The 18,936-nt window shown below is 42.3% G+C and overlaps 2 protein-coding genes across 2 annotated transcripts in view; both read right to left on the bottom strand.

The window, feature by feature from the left end:
- GARRE1 (granule associated Rac and RHOG effector 1) overlaps window positions 1–1,306 on the bottom strand; it is a 58,677-nt gene extending 57,371 nt beyond the window's left edge. Inside the window, exon 1 of the mRNA XM_081107881.1 lies at window positions 35–1,306. Coding sequence (XP_080964007.1) covers window positions 35–529 — 495 coding nt within the window. The 5' untranslated portion in view covers window positions 530–1,306. The remainder of the gene's footprint in view (window positions 1–34) is intronic.
- The window catches only part of LSM14A (LSM14A mRNA processing body assembly factor), a 151,293-nt gene continuing 133,477 nt past the window's right edge, over window positions 1,121–18,936 (bottom strand). The window contains exon 10 of the mRNA XM_081107879.1: window positions 1,121–1,306. The gene's annotated coding sequence lies outside the window, so the exon portion shown is untranslated. The remainder of the gene's footprint in view (window positions 1,307–18,936) is intronic.

Raw genomic sequence — 18,936 nt, 5'->3', positions numbered from 1 at the left:
TTCCTACCCAGTTATGGCACAGAAGATACACTACCTCAATGTCCTGGAGACTGAATTCCTTCTGATCTGTAAAGTTTGCAGCCCCAGCACTAAGTTCCATCAGCATCTTGGCGATCTCGGGCTTTATGGCTGAAGTCAGCCGACTGGCTGCTTCCATGACATGCTCCTGCACATCTTTGAGTTGCATGGCTGCCTTGGAGTAGTGAGAGTTCCTGAACACAGTGCTGAAGAGATCTGTGAGGAAAGTACTGGCACGGCAGAAGACATTGAGGGCATCCAGGTACTTGGAGATGCCCTGCTGGATGTCGGCAATGGGAGTGGAGTGGGGCATGGCATGGTGGCAGCTGCCTGCAGCGGTCAGACTGCCCAGGGGGGCAGTGGTGGCTGTAGATGCCAGGGGAGCACTTAGTGCTCGGCCCAGCTCAGGCATCGGGTATTGCTGGTGCTGTTGCACCTTCTGCTTGGACCCGCCAAGCAGGAAGCGCCGCTTGTAGTCCATTTTACTGTCCTGGGCACTGCAGCAATACATGCGGGAGAGGGAATTGTCCCAGTGACTGTGAGCGAGTCAGGGTTCTGAGTCTTTTATCCCCCAAAACTGTAGCTAGGTATAAAAATAGTGGAGTTCTGAAAATATAAGATTTAAAAAAGGCATTTCTATGAGGCAGGTGACCATGGGATCCAATATAGATGTGAGAAGGACAACAGGTTTATATAATTAATATTTTCAGTATAGGCAGGACCTCTGACAAAAAATAAGTGTGTCCAAAATGCTGTATAAGAACTGTTAGCATTCCACTCTCTTAATAAAAAGATATGCTTGAGAAAAATGCTCACCTATAATTACTCTGCAAGAATATTTTGATACTTGTATTTACAATGGCAGAAAAATAACTTTAAAAAATGTAATATAATAATGTATCTTTAATATACCAGAAAAGTTAGAACCCAAAAACCTACAAGCTGATCAACAGCAATTTAAAAAGCAATACAGAATTACTTTAAGTCCTTAAGAAGGAAGATCAAATCCCTGCAGAATTTTGACAGAGCCTGCCTGACAAATCCATTTACCTGTAAAGCTTCTTTTGAATGCAAAAAAATTCCAAATTTTCTTTAATATTTTCTGAAAACAAGTTTTTGTTTTTTAAAAAATGGCATTTGTTATTATAAGTCTTCTTTCCTTTTGTTTGTTGAGGTAGCCGTTTCCTTCTAACATTAATAAGAGGTGCTTCCAGACTGGGTTGGCCCTCAATTGTAATGTCCAAAGCAAGAATGCACAGATGTAATTGTAAGGCCTCTAAGTCATTTCCTGTAAGGGGGAAAAATAAGATAAAGTTAGGAAAGTTACAGGACAATGAGTAATTCTGGAACAATAACTTCTGAAATGCTATTATCCACAAAGGTGGACTACAAATGCATAAGAAATCATATTTAGAACCTTACAAAACTAGGCACAACAGTGAGATTTGAACTATGACATGATTGCTAGAAAATTCCTTGAGTTGTAGTACAAAAATAATGCAACCAAAGTTTGATTCCACAACAACAGCCCCAAAGCTAAAGCTAGTAACTGATCCATCGAGTAGGGCCTGAATTCATGTTGACAAGTACAGCACCCATAAAACTTTAAGGGGATTTGGGAAAGGGAGTGATGAGCAAAGACTGAGAGAAATCAGGAAGGCTGTTATGAAGAAAATGTTACTTTGATGTAGGCCTTGATTATAGGATATGTTGTGACAAGTGCAAAAGGGCTATGTGGGGCTTATCAGGTGAACGGACCTGCACAGCAAAGGCCCTGAAGCAGGCCGGCACAGGGTCTAATCAGCATACCCTGCTGAACCAAAGTGCAGAATACAGAAAGACAGAGCCTGGAGAAGTGAGTGGCTGGCAGGAGGTTTGCAGATAGGATTCTTCTCATCCTCACTCAGGTACCAATTTCTCCTCCAGATGTTCAAAGGCAAACTTCTGCAGAACCCCTGGCTCTGGATAGGTTCAAATAACAATGTCTGGACATTTCTGGTTGTAGTTACCGATACCTAGTGTATCAGTAGTGTAATTCTCACACAGCTAACAGCAGGATTCATGCTTGCCTGAACTATCTGTTCTCTCAAACAATAGTTCAAATATACTTAGTCTGTATTAAACTTCCAACTTGTATGATGTCTCCATATAGTTTGGTCTACTTATTGATAACTAGGTTTTTCTTTCTTTCTAGTTTCTTTATTTTGTAGATAAAAATAAATACAAGTCATACTTTGTTGCTCATTATGGCCAATATACCATGCCTCCTTTATAGTTCTGTGATGGCATAAGGAACCTAGAAAGGTAAGTAAGTTAAACAACAAAAGATGAGAAAAGTGCTATGGATACAAACACATACTCTAAAAGTATAGCAACCCTAGGCCGGCCAGTGTTGTTCAGTGGTTGAGTGTCGACCTATGAACCAGGAGGTCATGGTTTGATTCATGGTCAGGGCACATGCCCGGGTTGTGGGCTTGATCCCCAGTGAGAGGTGTGCAGGAGGCAGCCAATCAATGATTCTCTCTCATCACTGATGCTTCTATCTCTTTCCCTCTCCCTTTCTGAAATCAATAAAATAAAAGTATAGCAACCTTAACCCAGCTAGCATGTCTATTTTTATTTTTTTTATTTTTTTAGCATGTCTATTAAACTAAACTAGCCACCAACTGTAACTCTGTGTTCAAGATAATCTTCACTCTTAAAGTCTCATAAACTTTTCAGGAAACAATGTATCAAACAGCTACTTATAAGAAATATGCTCCCAAGTGTTCTTTCAATTCGTGGCAATGAAGCCATCATATCTATCTCTACCCAAGGGCTCCATTATAATCAATGTGGCTTTATAAACCCTGATGTACAATAGAAGTGCTCCACAGGAATGCTGAAGGAGGAAGGCTGTTCACATGAACACTGAGTGGTCTGTGAAGGAGAAACCATCGTCTTGAGTTGGCCACAGGGAGCCCTGAACAACCCCTTTGTTCTGTGTTGTACATTAGTGCCTCCGGCTCTGAAAGCCCACCCCATTACTCTGCCAGATGGTCCTAGAGGTCAAGTAAGAACCACATACTTATCTAATTTTTAAAAAAGCATCATAAACTTCTTTTTTTATGTTACACATTTCCAAGATCTATTTAATATATTTTATTGATTTTTCTTTTTTACAGAGGAAGTGAGAAGGATAGAGAGTTAGAAACATCGATGAGAGAGAAACATCGATCAGCTGCCTCCTACACACCCCCTACTAGGGATGTGCCCGCACCCAAGGTAGATGCCCTTGACTGGAATCGAACCTGGGACCCCTCAGTCCACAGGCTGATGCTCTATCCACTGAGCCAAACAGGTTAGGGCTTTCACCCCCTTCTGTAGCTGAGAAATCTGGGGCCCAGACAGGCTGAGTCAACCACCCAGGACGTGCCCAGGGCAGGCGCAGAGCTGCGATTTCTCTGCGAGCGTGCCCACATCTGCGCTTTCACGCTGCCCAGAGGCATGGGGTCTTTCCCGTCTCCCCTTCATTGCCTTTCACTCCATTACCAACCCTGGAGACAAGCACCTCTGACCTCGTGGTCCCCGCTCTGTGCTGGGCCAATGCTTGGCGCCCCGGTGGGGATATGTGCCAGTATCCACTGAGCCAAACTGGTTAGGGCTCCAAGATTTATTTAAATGAAACTTGTAATGCTTAAAAATATACTACTTCACCAAATTCATCTATAAATTCAATGCAATAATTACAAAAATTTGAACTTTTTTAATAGAAATGGGCAAACTAACCCTAAAATCATGAAAATACAAAAGACCCAAGATGGCCAAACAAATATTGAAAAAATATTTTAGAGGACTTACACGTCCTGATTAAAAACCTACTTAAAGCTATAGTAATCAAGATAGTGGGGGGGGGGGGGGGTACTGGTGAAGTGAAGATTATCTTGAACACAGAGTTACAGTTGGTGGCTAGTGGAGTACTGGTATAAGGAAAGATATATATATTTTAGATTGAGAGTTTAGAATAAACTCAATATCTAATGTCAACTGATTTTAGGCAAGGGTGCCAACACCATTCAACTGGAAAAGAATAGTTTTTTCAATAAATGGTGCTGGGACTAGATATCCACTTGCAAAATAATGAATATGGACCTCTATCTTATAAAAATTAACTCAAGCCCTAACCGGTTTGGCTCAGTGGATAAAGTGTCGGCCTGTGGACTGAAGGGTCCCAGGTTCGATTCCAGTCAAGGGCATGTACCTGGGTTGCGGGCACATCCCCAGTAGGGGGCATGCAAGAGGCAGCTGATTGATGTTTCTCTCATCGATGTTTCTAACTTTCTATCCCTCTCCCTTCCTCTCTGTAAAAAATCAATAAAATATATTCAAAAAATTAACTCAAAATGAATCTAAAACCTAAATATAAGCATTATAACTGTAAACTCTTAGGAAAAAAAACAGGTAAATTTTTGACTAGGCAATGGTTTCTTAGACATGATATCTAAAGCACAAACAATACAAGAAAAAAAAGATAAATTGGATTTCATAAAAATTAAAAATGCTTATACATCAACTAGAGGCCCAGTGCACGAAATTTGTGCACCAGAGCGGGTGGGGGGGTGGTAGTGGGGAGGTGGTGTCCCTCAGCCTGGCCTGCACCCTCTCCAATCCGGGACCCCTCGAGGGATGTTTGACTGCCTCTCACAATCTGGGACTGCTGGCTCCTAATCACTCGCCTGCCTGCCTGATTGCCCCTAACCCCTCTGCCTGCCTGTCTGATCACCCATAACTGCTCTCTACTGGCCTGATCACCCGTAACTGCTCCCCTGCTAGTCTGATCGACCCTAACTGACTCTGCCTCGCCCCACACTTGAGACCCAGGATTCCCCCTTCCGGCTGGCTGCAGGCACCCGGAACCCGGGCTTCCCTCCCTCTGGTTGGTTTCAGGCATCCAGGACCCAGGCCAGCTTTGCCCAGGCCAGCCACAGCCACAGGGGATTGTGGGCAGGTGGCTTTGCCTGGGCCGCAGGCACCCGGGATCACGGGCAGGCAGCTTGTCCCTCTCCCAGGCCATAGCCCCAGCCGCTGGTGCCTGGGACTGCAGAGCGTACAGCTTGTCCCTCTCCCGGGCCACAGGCACAGGCGCAGCTGCTGGCGCCCGGGACCGCAGGGCAGGCAGCTTGTCCCTCTCCTGGGCTGCAGCCCCAGCCGCTGATGCCTGGGACCACAGAGCATGCAGCTTGTCCCTCTCCTGGCTGCAGAAGCAGGTGTAGCCACTGGTGCCTGGGACTGCAGGGAGGGCGGCTTATCCCTCTCCTGGTTTGCAGCCTGGCTGGTCCCCATTCCTCTCTCCCCAGTGTTGAGTGTCTGAGCCGTTACTGTGTGATGGCGTGAGGGTGTGATGACCATCTGCATATTAGCTCTTTATTATACAGGAAGGTTACTCACTATCAAGGTAAACAGACACCCCACAGAATGGTAAGAAAATATCTTAAAATCATATATCTGTTAAGCATCTAGTATCCAGAATATACAAAGAACTCTTAAAATTGAACAATAAAATTACAAATACCCAATTAAAAGATGGACAAAGAATTTGAATAGACATTTCTTCAAACATATAAAACTGTCCGATAAGCAAATGAAAAAATGCTCAACACAATTAGTCATTAGGGAAATACAAATCAAAACCACAATAAGACACCATTTCACACATTAGAATGACTACAAAAAAAAACAAAACAGAAGATAAGTTTAGGCGAGAATATAGAAAAAAATGGAACCTTCATATATTGCTGGTGGGAATGCAAAATGATGCTGCCACTGTGAAAAGCAGTCTGGCAGTTCCTCAAAATGTTAAACAGAGAAATGCCATATGACCAAGCAATTCTACTCTTTCTTTATTTTAACTTTTTTTTTTTCTTAAGAGAGATCAAGCAAGCAAGGGGGAGGGATGGAGGGAGGAAAAAGAGAGAGAAAGAGATTCGTTGTTCCACTTGTTTATACATTCATTGGTTGCTCCTTGTATGTGTCCTGACAGGGGATCGAACAAGAAACTTTGGCATATAGGGACAACACTAACCAACTGAGCTAACAGGCAGGGCAAGCAATTCTACTCTTAAGAAGCCAGACACATGAAGCCACATATATGATATGATCCCACTGACATGAAATGTCCAGAATAGACAGAAACAGAAAGTAGATTTGTGGAGTAACTGCTAGTAGATTTATGGGAGGTGATGAGAAGATTCTGAAGTTGGATAGTGGTGATGAGTGCACAACTCTGAATATACTAAAACACATATGGTATGTGACATACTTCATCTTTCATTTCCATTTTCCCTATGTAACTTCTTATTTAACAGCAAAAGGCATATAATTCCTTCGTAAATAAAAACAAGTACATAAAATCAGTTTCCCAAGGATTCGTTTAATGTTAGACCTAGTCTCCTTTTCCTATTCAACTAGAAATCTGTACTTAAATGCTGCTATCCAGACCCTGTCCCTTCAAGATCATCTAATTTAAATCCTTCAATTTCCAGATGAGGAGGAGAAAATGCAAGGATACTATATGTCTTGCATATACCACAGTGTCAAAATCAAACTTGGATATCTTGAGTCTCAGAACTCCCAACACATACATAAACGTTCTGTTCTGAACTACCTAGACAGGGGATAAAATAAGCTAAGCTGCAGTCATAGAACCTTAAACGAGTGGCCTAACCCAGTAAAGACTTATCTCTTGCTCACATGAAGTTCAATGTGGGTCTGGCAGCCCTTCTTCAACTTGTAGGGAACATCATTAGAATGTGTGTTCTCCAGAATCACCTTAGCATTAAAAAAAACACCTCAAAACAGAATAAACTGGTGATTAAAATAGAATCAGGGGCATAGAAAGGCAGTGGACTAACTATTCTTGGGGGAGAAAGGGGTGTGGGGGATGTGGGAAGAGACTGGACAAAAATCGTGCACCTATGGATGAGGACAGTTGGGGGGGGGGGGTTAGGGCAGAGGGTGGGGTGGGAACCAGGTGGAGGGGAGCTATGGGGGGAAAAGAGGAACAACTGTAATAATCTGAACAATAAAGATTTAATTAAAAAAACAAAAGAAAGAAACTCAAAACAACAACAACAAAAAGAAACTCATACCCATTCTTTACTGCTTTCCACTAAAGCAGTGGTTCTCAACCTTCTGGCCCTTTAAATACAGTTCCTCATGTTGTGACGCAACCATAAAATTATTTTCGTTGCTACTTCATAACTGTAATGTTGCTACTGTTATGAATCGTAATGTAAATATCTGATATGCAGGATGGTCTTAGGTGACCCGTGAAAGGGTCATTCGACCACCAAAGGGGTCGCGACCCACAGGTTGAGAACCGCTGCACTAAAGTGACACACATCATGAGAGCCAAAATGGCAGCATAGGTAAACCCCAGTACTCACCACTTTCCACAACTAAAATACAAAAAAACCATCATTCAGAACCACCTGAAATTTGGCTGAATGGAGGTCCTACAGGTAGAGAAGTGGAGAAGGCACAATGAGATTGGTAGGATGTGTGGAGGCGCTGAACGGGCTGGTCCGACACTATTATGTGTTTTTTTAATTGGGAGTGACATCTCCAAGACCTCCCATGAGAAGCAGGGGTTTCAAGCCCCACACCAGCCTCCAGTCAAGGGTTATAGAGCTGGGAAGAGAAGTCCCCATAACTTCGGACTGTAAAAACCAGCGGGGACTGTGGCTGAGTGACACAGAGGCTGCTGGAGTCCCAGGTGTTCCTCTTGAATGGATGGTGCAAGAACTTACACAGTCCTGCTTCTTCTGAGCTCCAGTGGCAGGCAGAGATTTTGGAGGAATCCAGGGACATATGGGGAGGAACTGGACTATCTGGTATCGGGGCAGGAACTCAGGAGCAGATTTCTCCCAGACAGAGGTGCTCACAGGGGTCATTGTTCCTGCACTGGGACCTCCCCATAACAGGCAGCCATATCTGAGTTTCCATCAGCATGACCCACACACACTGTTCGCTCTGCCCTGGTAATTCCCCGAGACCCCGCCCCATCCAATTTCCAACCCCACCTAAGCTTTTCCATATAAATGACCTACCCTTACTCAGGCTTCAGACTTTGCTAAAAATCTCTCAGACAAGCAGCAGCTGATGTCAGCATGCCACAAATCTATCAATAAAAGGTCCAAGACCTGGCAGTAGCATCAGCCTGCCTTGCTTCATAGCTGGGCCCAGCCTGGGCATTTCTTAGCCCAATACAAGTGGCAGCTATCTGCAGACCTCTCTGTAGCTCCTGCTGGGTGGCCCTAGGCAGTGACTGACTTTGGATCTCCTGTGAGGCCCCAAAGCAAATGCACCTGGTGGATAGCTTCAGACCACTCCAGACTGCAACTCTATACATACACAAGTGACACACTCAAAGGGCAGACTCAGTGAACCCCAAAGCCCCAGTGAAACAAGTCCTGCTCCATAGGGGTGTCTCTTGCACAGCAGCTCTTCCATTGTAGTTGCAGCTGATCCTCATAGCCAATTGGCCTGGAGGTCAATTCCTCCCAGTGACATCAACAGCAATCAAGGCTCAACTACAAGACTGTGCACACGTGGGCACACCTAGAGTGCCCAGCTCAGGTGACTGCGGAGGCTGAGCCACTGGGCCCTACAGGACACCTAATACAGAAGACCACTCTACCAAATCCAGAAGACATAACAGCTCTACCTAATACATAGAAACAAACACAGGAAACAGCCAAAATGTGGAAACAAAAAAACATGTCACAAATGAAAGAAATGGAAGCAAGCAAACGACTGGATACAGAGTTCAAAACAATGGTTATAAGGTTACTCAAGGATCTTAATGAAAGCTTAAAGGGGCTTAATGAGAACCTCAAGGAACTTAGTGAGACTTTCAAGAATCTCAGTGAGCATACACTAAATGAAATAAAGAATAATGTACAGGGATTCAATAGTAGAGGATTCTGAGAATCAAATCAACAATTTGGAATATGAGGAAGAAAAAAAACACCCAATCAGAAAAGCAAAAAGAAAAATGAATTAAAAAAATTAAGATCATGTAAGGAGCCTCTGGGACAACTTCAAAGTTCCAACATTCGCATATTAGGGGTGCCCGAAGGAGAAGAGAGAGAGCAAGATATTGAGAACCTATTGAAGAAATAATGACAGAAAACTTCCCTTACCTGGGAAAGAAATAGACTTACAAGTTCAGGAAGCACAAAGCGTCCCAAACAAGAGGAACACAAAGAAGCCCACACCAAGACATATCATAATTAAAATGACAAGGGTTAAAAACGAAGAAAGAATCTTAAAAGCAGCCAGACAAAAGCAGTTAGTTATCTACCAGGGAGCACTCATACAACTGTCAGCTGATTTCTCAACAGAAACTATTCAGGCCAGAAGGGAGTGGCAAGAAATATTCAAAGTGATAAACAACAAGGACCTACAACCAAGATTACTCTACTCAGCAAAACAATCATTTAGAATCGAAGGTCAGATAAAAGCTTCACAGACAACCCTAGCTGATTTGGCTCAGAGAATAGAGCACTGGTTTGTGGACTAAATGGTCCTGGGTTTGATTCCAGTCAAGGGCACATACTCGGGTTGCAGGCTCGATCATCAGCAGGGGGCGTGCAGTAGGCAGCCAATCAATGATTCTCTCTCATCACTGATATTTCTATCTCTCTCTCCCTTCCTCTCTGAAATCAATAAAAATATATTTTTTTAAAAAATAAAGAGCTTCACAGACAAGAAAAAGCTAAAGGAATTCATTACCACCAAACCAATATTACATGAAATGTTGAAGGGTATTCTTTAAGAAGAGGAGGAGGAGGAGGGGGAGGAAGAAGAAGAAGAAAAGATAAAAAAATCTGAACAATAAAATGGCAATAAATACATATCTACAATAACTGAATCTAAAAATCAAAATAAATGAACAAGAACTCTAATGAAAAATATAAACTGATAAATAAAATAGAATCAGAGGCATGGAAATATAAAACAGACTGATAAATCTGAGAGGGAAAGGATGAGAGATGTGTGGGGAGAGATTAACCAAAGATCTTATATGTATACTTGAGGCCCAGTGCATGAATTCGTGCACAGGTGGGGTCCTGCCACCCACCCTGATGGGGGCCGATTGGGAGCAGGGCTGGTGGGGGAAGGGGGCATGGGAGGTTGGCTGGCTGGCTCTGCCCCCAATCAGGGTGAGGGGGCCGACTGGGGCCGAAGGTGGGTTGTGGGAGGTTGCCCAGCCAGCCCCACCCCCAGTTAGGGGGGGGTTGCTGATCGGGAGGGGCCGGCCAGGGGTGGGGGAAGGACCGCAGGAGGTTGGGGGAGGCTGATCAGGGCCCAGATTGGGCAGGTTGGCTGCTGTAATGGGCGTCATAGCAACCGGTCGTTCCGGTCCCTTGGCTTTTATATATATAGGTATGCGTTACTTATGGACACAGACAATAGGGTGGTGAAGGCCTGTGGCAGGGTGGTGTGTGGTGGAGGAGGGCAATGCAGGGGGGGATAAAGGGGGACATCTGTAATATTCTCAATAATAAAGATTTTAAATAAATAAGTAAATAAAGTGACACACACATTTCCTCTCAAAGCCCTTTGGCCAGAATTAGCCACTCAGTACCAATGTAACTACGAGAGAAGCTGGGAAATGTAGGGAGAGATATGGAATAATAAGAAAGCATTACAGTTGGTCACAGCTGTCCACCCAGCTCAGCTTTGTGTTGCAAAGTTCTAACCAGATGGCAAAAGCAATTCTGATTCCACCCTGGAGAGGCTGAATTGTAGTGTGGAGCCCCCACAGTTGCTTTCCGGAGGTCAGGTGATTCTGACACAGGCTGCTCCAGGACCTGTTTTTTTGGTGGGTGTATGTATGCAGTGTGAGGGAGTAAAGCACTGAGGAGGAAGTCAGATTCCTTTGAGAAACTGATGAAAGATCATTCCTTAGTCAAATATATATCCAAAACATCAGTTTCCATTCATTTTTGGCAATGGAGTCCCAGGTGAAAAACTACCTGCCCAACACTACCTGTGCTCCCCTTCCCTTACATAGACCTGCAGGCAACAGATGACTTTATAAAAACTGAGCCTCATTTTCTGCATCTAGACGTGACCCAACAGATAACCAAGCAGTGGAGGCCTAAGGCAGTTTTCATAAAAATGGGTTAAGGGGAATCAAAGAAAAATACACTTGGGACCCTTTACACCCATACCACTCACTACCTATGCCCCTACACACTGCGTGGCCCGATTATTATGACCACCTGACGTTTGTAGGCAAATTAGCTATAATTTCCCGCTGAAGTTGCTAGAGGGCCAGACCATTATAAACATCCGAATAGCACAACATACCTAAGTATCATTGCTGATCAAGTTCATCCTATCATGTTGATGGCATAAACCAATGGAGATGGCTTCTTCCAACAAGACAATGCGCCATGCCATGGTGCTCATATTGTGCAGGAGTGGTTTCAAGAACATGAGGGAGACTTTACCTTGCTTAGGTGGCCCCCACAATCACCAGATCTCAGCCCAATTGAGCATTTGTGGGATGAAGTTAAAAGAGCCATCAGGCAGCTGGTTCCACAACCATCAAATCTCACAGAACTGGACAGTGCTATTCATCAGGCATGGTGTTAGATTCCTCGCATAACCTTTCAACATCTCATGGAGCCAATGCCAAGAAGAATCACCGCAGTATTGAAGGCAAAAGGTGGCCCAACGAAGTACTGATGGGGTGGTCATAATAATCTGGCCGGTCATAATAATTTGGCCAATCAGTGTATATTCTCTCAAGGTATGGTCTTTAATCTAAAGATCATGAGCATCAGAATTGAATTGCCTAGGTCTAGGACCAAAGGTGCACCTGCACTTGGATAAGTCTGCCTATATCAGTGTACAAGGGTGATCACAACAGCCATAAATATGTTATTAAGAATGGAAACTGCCGAAACCGGTTTGGCTCAGTGGATAGAGCATCGGACTGCGGACTGAAAGGTCCCAGGTTCAATTCCGGTCAAGGGCATGTACCTGGGTTGCGGGCACATCCCCAGTAGGAGATGTGCAGGAGGCAGCTGATCGATGTTTCTCTCTCATCGATGTTTCTAACTCTCTATCTCTCTCCCTTTCTCTCTGTGAAAAATCAATAAAATATATTTTAAAAAAAGAAAAAAAAAGAATGGAAACTTTTGTCCTAACTGGTTTGGCTCAGTAGATAGAGCGTTGGCCTGCAGACTGAAGGGTCCCGGGTTCGATTCCGGTCAAGGGCATGTGCCTTGGTTGCGGGCACATCCCCGGTGGGGAGTGTGCAGGAGGCAGCTGATCGATGTTTCTCTCTCATTGATGTTTCTATCTCTCTATCCCTCTCCCTTCCTCTCTGTAAAAAATGAATAAAATACATTAAAAAAAAAAAAGAATGGAAACTTTTTTTTTTTTTTAAATCCTCACCCAAGGATATGTTTACTGGCAATGGCCAGTGTGGCTCAGTTGGTTGGATATCATACCACACACCAAAAGGTCTTGGGTTCAGTTCCCAGTCAGGGCACATGCCCGGATTGTGGGCTCCATCCCTGGTAGGAGGTGTGTAGGAGGCAGCCGATTGATGTTTCACTCTCACATCGATGTTTCTCTCTCTCTTTCTCTCTCTCCCCCTCTCCCTTCCTCTCTCTCTCAAAATCAATGAAAATATATTTTTTTAAAGTCAGATTCCTGGGGTACAATCCAAACCTAAAGAATCAATCTTTGGGTGTAGAAGCAGATACATTTTTAAAAATCTTTCCAGGTGATTCTGATGCATGCTATAACTTGAGAACCAAAATACTTAGTTGAAAACCTGCTGAAAACAACAAGGATTGAGGGCACCTTAGCATGGACACCTGAAGATACTGACTACATGAATACCATTTAATGCAGCGGTTCTCAACCTGTGGGTCGCGACCCCTTTGGCGGTTGAACGACCCTTTCACAGGAGTCACCTAAGACCATCCTGCATATCAGATATTTACATTACGATTCATAACAGTAGCAATATTACAGTTATGAAGTAGCAATGAAAATAATTTTATGGTTGGGTCACAACATGAGGAACTGTATTTAAAGGGCCAGAAGGTTGAGAACCACTGATTTAATGCAACTCAGGTATTTCACCAATATTCCTATACATTCAAGAACCGTGAAGTCACAGTTCTATTCCCAATCAGAGCACATGTCTGGGTTGCGGGGCTCAATCCCCAGTTGGTGGTGGTGGGCGGGTGTGTGTGTGTGTGTGTGTGTGTGTGTGGGTGTGCAGGAGGCAGCTGATCAATGATCCTCTCTCATCACTGATGTTTCTATCTCTCTCTCCCTCTCCCTCTCCCTTCTTTGCTGAAGTCAATAAAAACTTATTTTTTAAAAAGTGATATATCTAGGTACATTGGTACATATTTGTGTGCACTTTCAACTTTAAAAAAATTTTAATATGTTTTTATTAGAGAGGGGTAGGGAGAGGGATAGAGAGAGAGAAACATCAATAAAGAGAATCACCATTGGCTGCCTCCTGCAGGCCCTGCAACTGGAGCACATACACTGACAGGGAAACGAACTGTGACTTCCTGGTTCATGGGTTGATGCTCAATCACTAAGCCACACCAACCAGGCCGATATATCACTTAAAAAAAAAAAAAAATTCTTCTGCCCTTGCCAGTGCACAAAGATGTCATGGGTTCAATTCCTGGTCACATGCCCTGTTTGCAGACTTGATCCCTAGTGGGCAGGAGGCAGCTGATTGATGTTCCTCTCTCACATAAATGTTTCTCTTTCTCCCTCTCCCTTCTTCTGTCTCTAAAAATCAATAAAAAATATATTTTAAAAAATACAGTAAAGTTCTTGTCAATGCTGTCTTACTGTATTTTTAATGCTTCCCACACCTGTATTTTTCTGTCTAAAGGGCTAAGACATGTTTGTATGTTTTACTGCTGCCTAAGATTCTCAAATACATAGCAGAAAAAGGACACTTTAGTAGATGTTACATCTTTTCAACACCACAATAACTTGCAAAAGTTCTCATATTAAAATTGAATTCAAAACCAATTACATCATTTAAAATAAAGCATTCCATTATGCAATCAACGTGATCAGCAATTTCTATTTCAAACAACAACAAAGAACATGCTACAGGAAGTTTAAGAAAAGAGGGTTTTCTTATATCCATAACTGATAAGATATAAAAAGTGGTCATCCTAAGAAAACCTGAAGGACTTCCCTTTAGAGAGTACAGTGGATAAGGTGGCCTTGGGGAGACTAACTGGGTGAGATCCTGGCTCTGCCACTTACCAGCTATGTGACCTTGGGCAAGTTCTTTAACCTCTCTGTGCCTCAGTTTCATCGTCTGCAAAATAGATATAACAGTAACTACTGTTATGGAGTTAAATTTATACATATAAAGAAAGCACTTAGAATCATGTCTAGCACATATGAAGCACTATATATTTGATCTCATTATTATCATTCCCATACAATAAGGCCTTGCTACCTCTGCTTTGCTGGAAAAAAGTTACTAACAAGAAAGGTCTTGTAAAGCCACCCAATCCATGAGTCTATGTATGTATCCTAGGGCGGGCAGCATCAAGCTTCAGTGAAGTGATAGCTATAATTTCTCAACACAGATAACAAATTTTAAATCCATTCCAGTTATTGAGCCAACAGACAAAATGGAGTGAAAAGCAGTCCTGTTGACAGCAAATGGTATGGCACAAAGTAGCCTCATTTTAAGATGACCACCTAAATTAGTAGTCTCATGCACTTACCTACCCATCCTCCCCAAACCCCAGTAACATAATAGTAAAGACGTTTGAAAAACGGAATCACAGCACAACAGTAATAAAAAGGGCTGAGGGTATAGTCTATTTTAATGCTGGCCACTTTCTAGAAGATGGAGAGAAAGAAATTAATCGTATGACAAGACAGACCAGAGCAGAGCTAGACACTTCCCAGAACACGCAGTCAAAGGTGGCAGAAAAGCAGAGCCCCTTTTCCTGGCAAAGCTGGGTAAATACCCCATTTTGAGTGAGCAGGTAGAGAAATCAGGAGTGGGAAATAGGTTCATCTATCCGATCTCCTTCATACTTCTCACTCTGATCAATGAATCAGACAACTCGTCTTGGGAGAACAGGAACCTCTTGTCAATTCCTACATTATCAGCTCAGTTCTTCATTGACAAGGATCGCCAGATAGTGAAAGAAAACCAAAGCATCAAAAGACAACTAAGATGAAAAGCAGGTCATTACTTATTTTGTTAGCTTAGTGTCTACATATCGATTGAAGGTAATTATAGAGAATATTTATTGAATCCAGGGATTGCATTTTGAAATCACTGTAATTATATTTTCTGAAGTGCTCAATGTAAAGTATATAATTTTTAAAAACACATTATTTTTAAAATTAAAAAAGCCCTGCCTGAGTGGCATAGTTGTTTGAAGTGTCTTCCTGTACACCAAAAAGTGGTGGGCTCAATTTCCAGTTAGGGCACATACCTGGTCGGGGTGCATATGAGAGATGTCTCTCTCTCTCTCTCTCCCCCGCCCCGCCCCCCTTTCTAAAGTCAATATCCTCGGGTGAGAATTAAAAAAAAAAAATCATATCAGACCCCAGAAAAAACAATTTTAGTCCTAGAAAAAAACCTGAAAAGAAATTCTGATATCTACAAAGAGGTTTGAGAAGAAAAATCACAAAGGAAGCAAATCATAAAGGAAGCAGAAATCGGTAAAGAATTCTTGGAAATAAGAAATGTGACTGCCAAGATCACAAGATCACAAAACAAGGAAAGAAATAAAATGGGAGTGGAGTAGGGTATAGAACAGCCGTGGGCAAACTACGGCCCGCAGGCCGCATTGGCCAGTTTGAAATGAATAAAACTAAAAAAAAAAAAAAAAAAAAAAAGACCGTACCCTTTTATGTAATGATGTTTACTTTGAATTTATATTAGTTCACACAAACACTCCATCCATGCTTTTGTTCCGGCCCTCCGGTCCAGTTTAAGAATCCATTGTGGCCCTTGAGTCAAAAAGTTTGCCCACCCCTGGTATAGAAGATACACATACACAAGCACACACACACACACACATTTGTCTATATTTTTTTAAATGAAGCAATGGAAGAATAAACCAAAACCAATAAAAATGTTTTCCTATGAGATATAGAAAGGAACAAAAGCAGGGAAGGAAGCCATACTTCTCTCAATCTACCTTGCTTTATAGCTTTACTAGAGGTCCAGTGCACAAATTTGTGCACCAGTGGGGTCCCTTGGCCTGGCCTGCAGGATCGGGCCATGTGGGATTGGGGCAAAACCAGCTCTCCAACATCCCCTGAGGGATCCCGGATTGTGAGAGGGCGCAGACCAGGCCTAGGGACCCCACTGGTGCAGAATCGGGGCTGGGGAGGGACGTGGGAGATTAGCCAACCAGGGAGGGACCGCAGGAGGGCTCCAGGGCATGTCCGGCCCATCTCGCTGAGTCCTGATAGGCAGGACCCCAGCAGCAAGCTAACCTACTGGTGGGAGTATCTGCCCCCTAGTGGTCAGTGCACATCATAGCGAGCAGTTGAGTTGCCATAGCATATCATTAGCATATTACGCTTTGAGTGGTTGAACAGCTGACCAGACACTTAGCATATTAGGCTTTTATTATATAAATATTATATATAATTTTTAAAAAGTAGATTTTTTAAATCCCTAAAAAGAAAAATACAGACAAATGAATCCAAACTATTTATCAAGAAGATTTATGTCAAGTAAACAGTGACATAAATGTACCTCTTTGATGTTACTGTCATACAAATAAGAGACACTGATATGAAATCAAATAAAAATTTTTTAATTCTTTATCTGAATTTGAAATATCAACCTGAAATTATGATTTTTTTTTCTTTCCAAAAAGTAAATACTTTTCTACAGAAAAGACCTAGAATTCACATTCCAATAGCAACAAATGCCCCTAATACGACTTCCCACCAAAAAGAATCAGAGTTCCTTACAGTACAGAAATGGCTGATTCTAGATCTCAGGCCAGAAACAAAAAGATAAGCCCTAGAATTCTTATCAGGCCAGATCCAGGGAACCCATCTAATACTATCTGGTTTGTGTCAAAAGGACCCAGAGTCAACCTGAAGAAAAAGCTCTATAAATGGCCCATAATGAGATAATTTAGGCATCAAAAAGAATAACTTTTTAGGAGAAAAATTCAGAAAAAATATAAAAATTAATGAATTTGGACTTGGCAATGATTTCTTGAATATGACACCAAAAGCACAGGAAACAAAGGCTAATTAGACTTCATAAAAATTAAAACTTTTGTACATCAAAGGATACTATCAATTGACTGAAAAGGCAGCCCATACAATGGGAGAAAAATATTTGTAAATCATGTATATGAAAAGGAACCAATATCCAGAATATATAAAGAAGTTCTACAACGCATGATAAAAAAAACCCCAAAGGCTATTGAGTCAAAAAACTACAGTCCAATTGTAAAATGGGTAAAGAACTTGAATAGAAATGTGTCCAAAGAAATAGACAAATAGCCAATAAGCACAGGAAAAGATACTTAACATCACTAATCATTAAGGAAATGCCATGCAAAACCACAATGAGATTTCACTTCATATCCATAAAGACAGCTATTATAAAAAGGGGGAAAAACATGCAGAAAATAACATGTTAGCTAGGATGGGAAGGAACTGGAATCCTGTGCATTGCTGGTGGGAATGTAAAATTGTACAGCCACTGTGGAAAGCAGTATGGCAGTTCCTCAAAAAATTAAACATATAATTATCACAAAATACAGCAATTCCAATCCTGAGTATATACACAAAAGAATTGAAAGCAGGAACTTGAACAGTTATTTGTACACCAATTATCATTGCAGAAGTAGCAAAAAGGTGGAAACAAGCCAGATGGACATCGAAGAATGAATGGATAAACAAAATGTGGTATAACTGTACAATGGTCTATTAGCCTAAAAAGAAAGGAAATCCTAATACATGCTTCAGTATGGATGAGCCTATATCCATCCATGTGGCAAGCTCGCTCTCTACTTGTCAGGCCTTTGGTTTGCAAAAACCTGGCAATGGTTGCAGTATCTGTGCCTTAGGGTAGCTGCTTTTGGAAAGAAAGCAGAGATCATGGTCTCTACTTCAAAGTCAAGGCTAGGTAACAGGATCATCAAACACACTCAGGCTTGATATGGGTGGAGAGTGCTGGCTATTTCTGCGGGGAGCCCGTCCTTTTATCTTTTATGTTTACAGCATCTTTCACTACACACACACACACACACACAAAATTTCTTCATTTCTCTAGTCAAATATGTTGATCTGTTCTTTTACAGTCTCAGGTTCTGCAACTAAATATAGATGAACTCTTCGAAGCAGATATACAAAATGGCTAAGAAGCACATGTAAATATGCTAAAAATAATTAGTAATCAGCTCTAACCGGTTTGGCTCAGTGGATAGAGCATCGGCCTGCGGACTGAAAGGTCCCAGGTTCGATTCTGGTCAAGGGCATGTACTTTGGTTGCGGGCACATCCCCAGTAGGGGATTTGCATGAGGCAGCTGATCAATGTTTCTCTCTCAACGATGTTTCTAACTCTCTATCCCTCTCCCTTCCTCTCTGTAAAATAATCAATAAAATATATATTAAAAAAATAATAATTAGTAATCAGGGAAATGCAAATCAAAACCACAAGATTCCACTTCACAACCTCAAGGATGGCTATAATAAAAAAGACAGACAATAACAAGTATTGGCAAGGATGGGGAGAAATTGGAAGCCTGTGGGGATGTAAAATGGTGCAGATACTTTGGAAAACAGTCTGGCAGAAGCTTAAAAGGCTAAACACAGCCCTGATCGGTGTTCTCGATGGTTAGAACATTGGCCCAAGC

This window comes from Myotis nattereri (assembly GCF_964212035.1).
Source record: "Myotis nattereri genome assembly, chromosome: 15".
In the NCBI taxonomy this organism is placed as follows: Eukaryota; Metazoa; Chordata; class Mammalia; order Chiroptera; family Vespertilionidae; genus Myotis; species Myotis nattereri.
The sequence above is the reverse complement of the archived record's forward strand: the minus strand, read 5'-3'. Positions and strand labels throughout refer to the sequence as shown.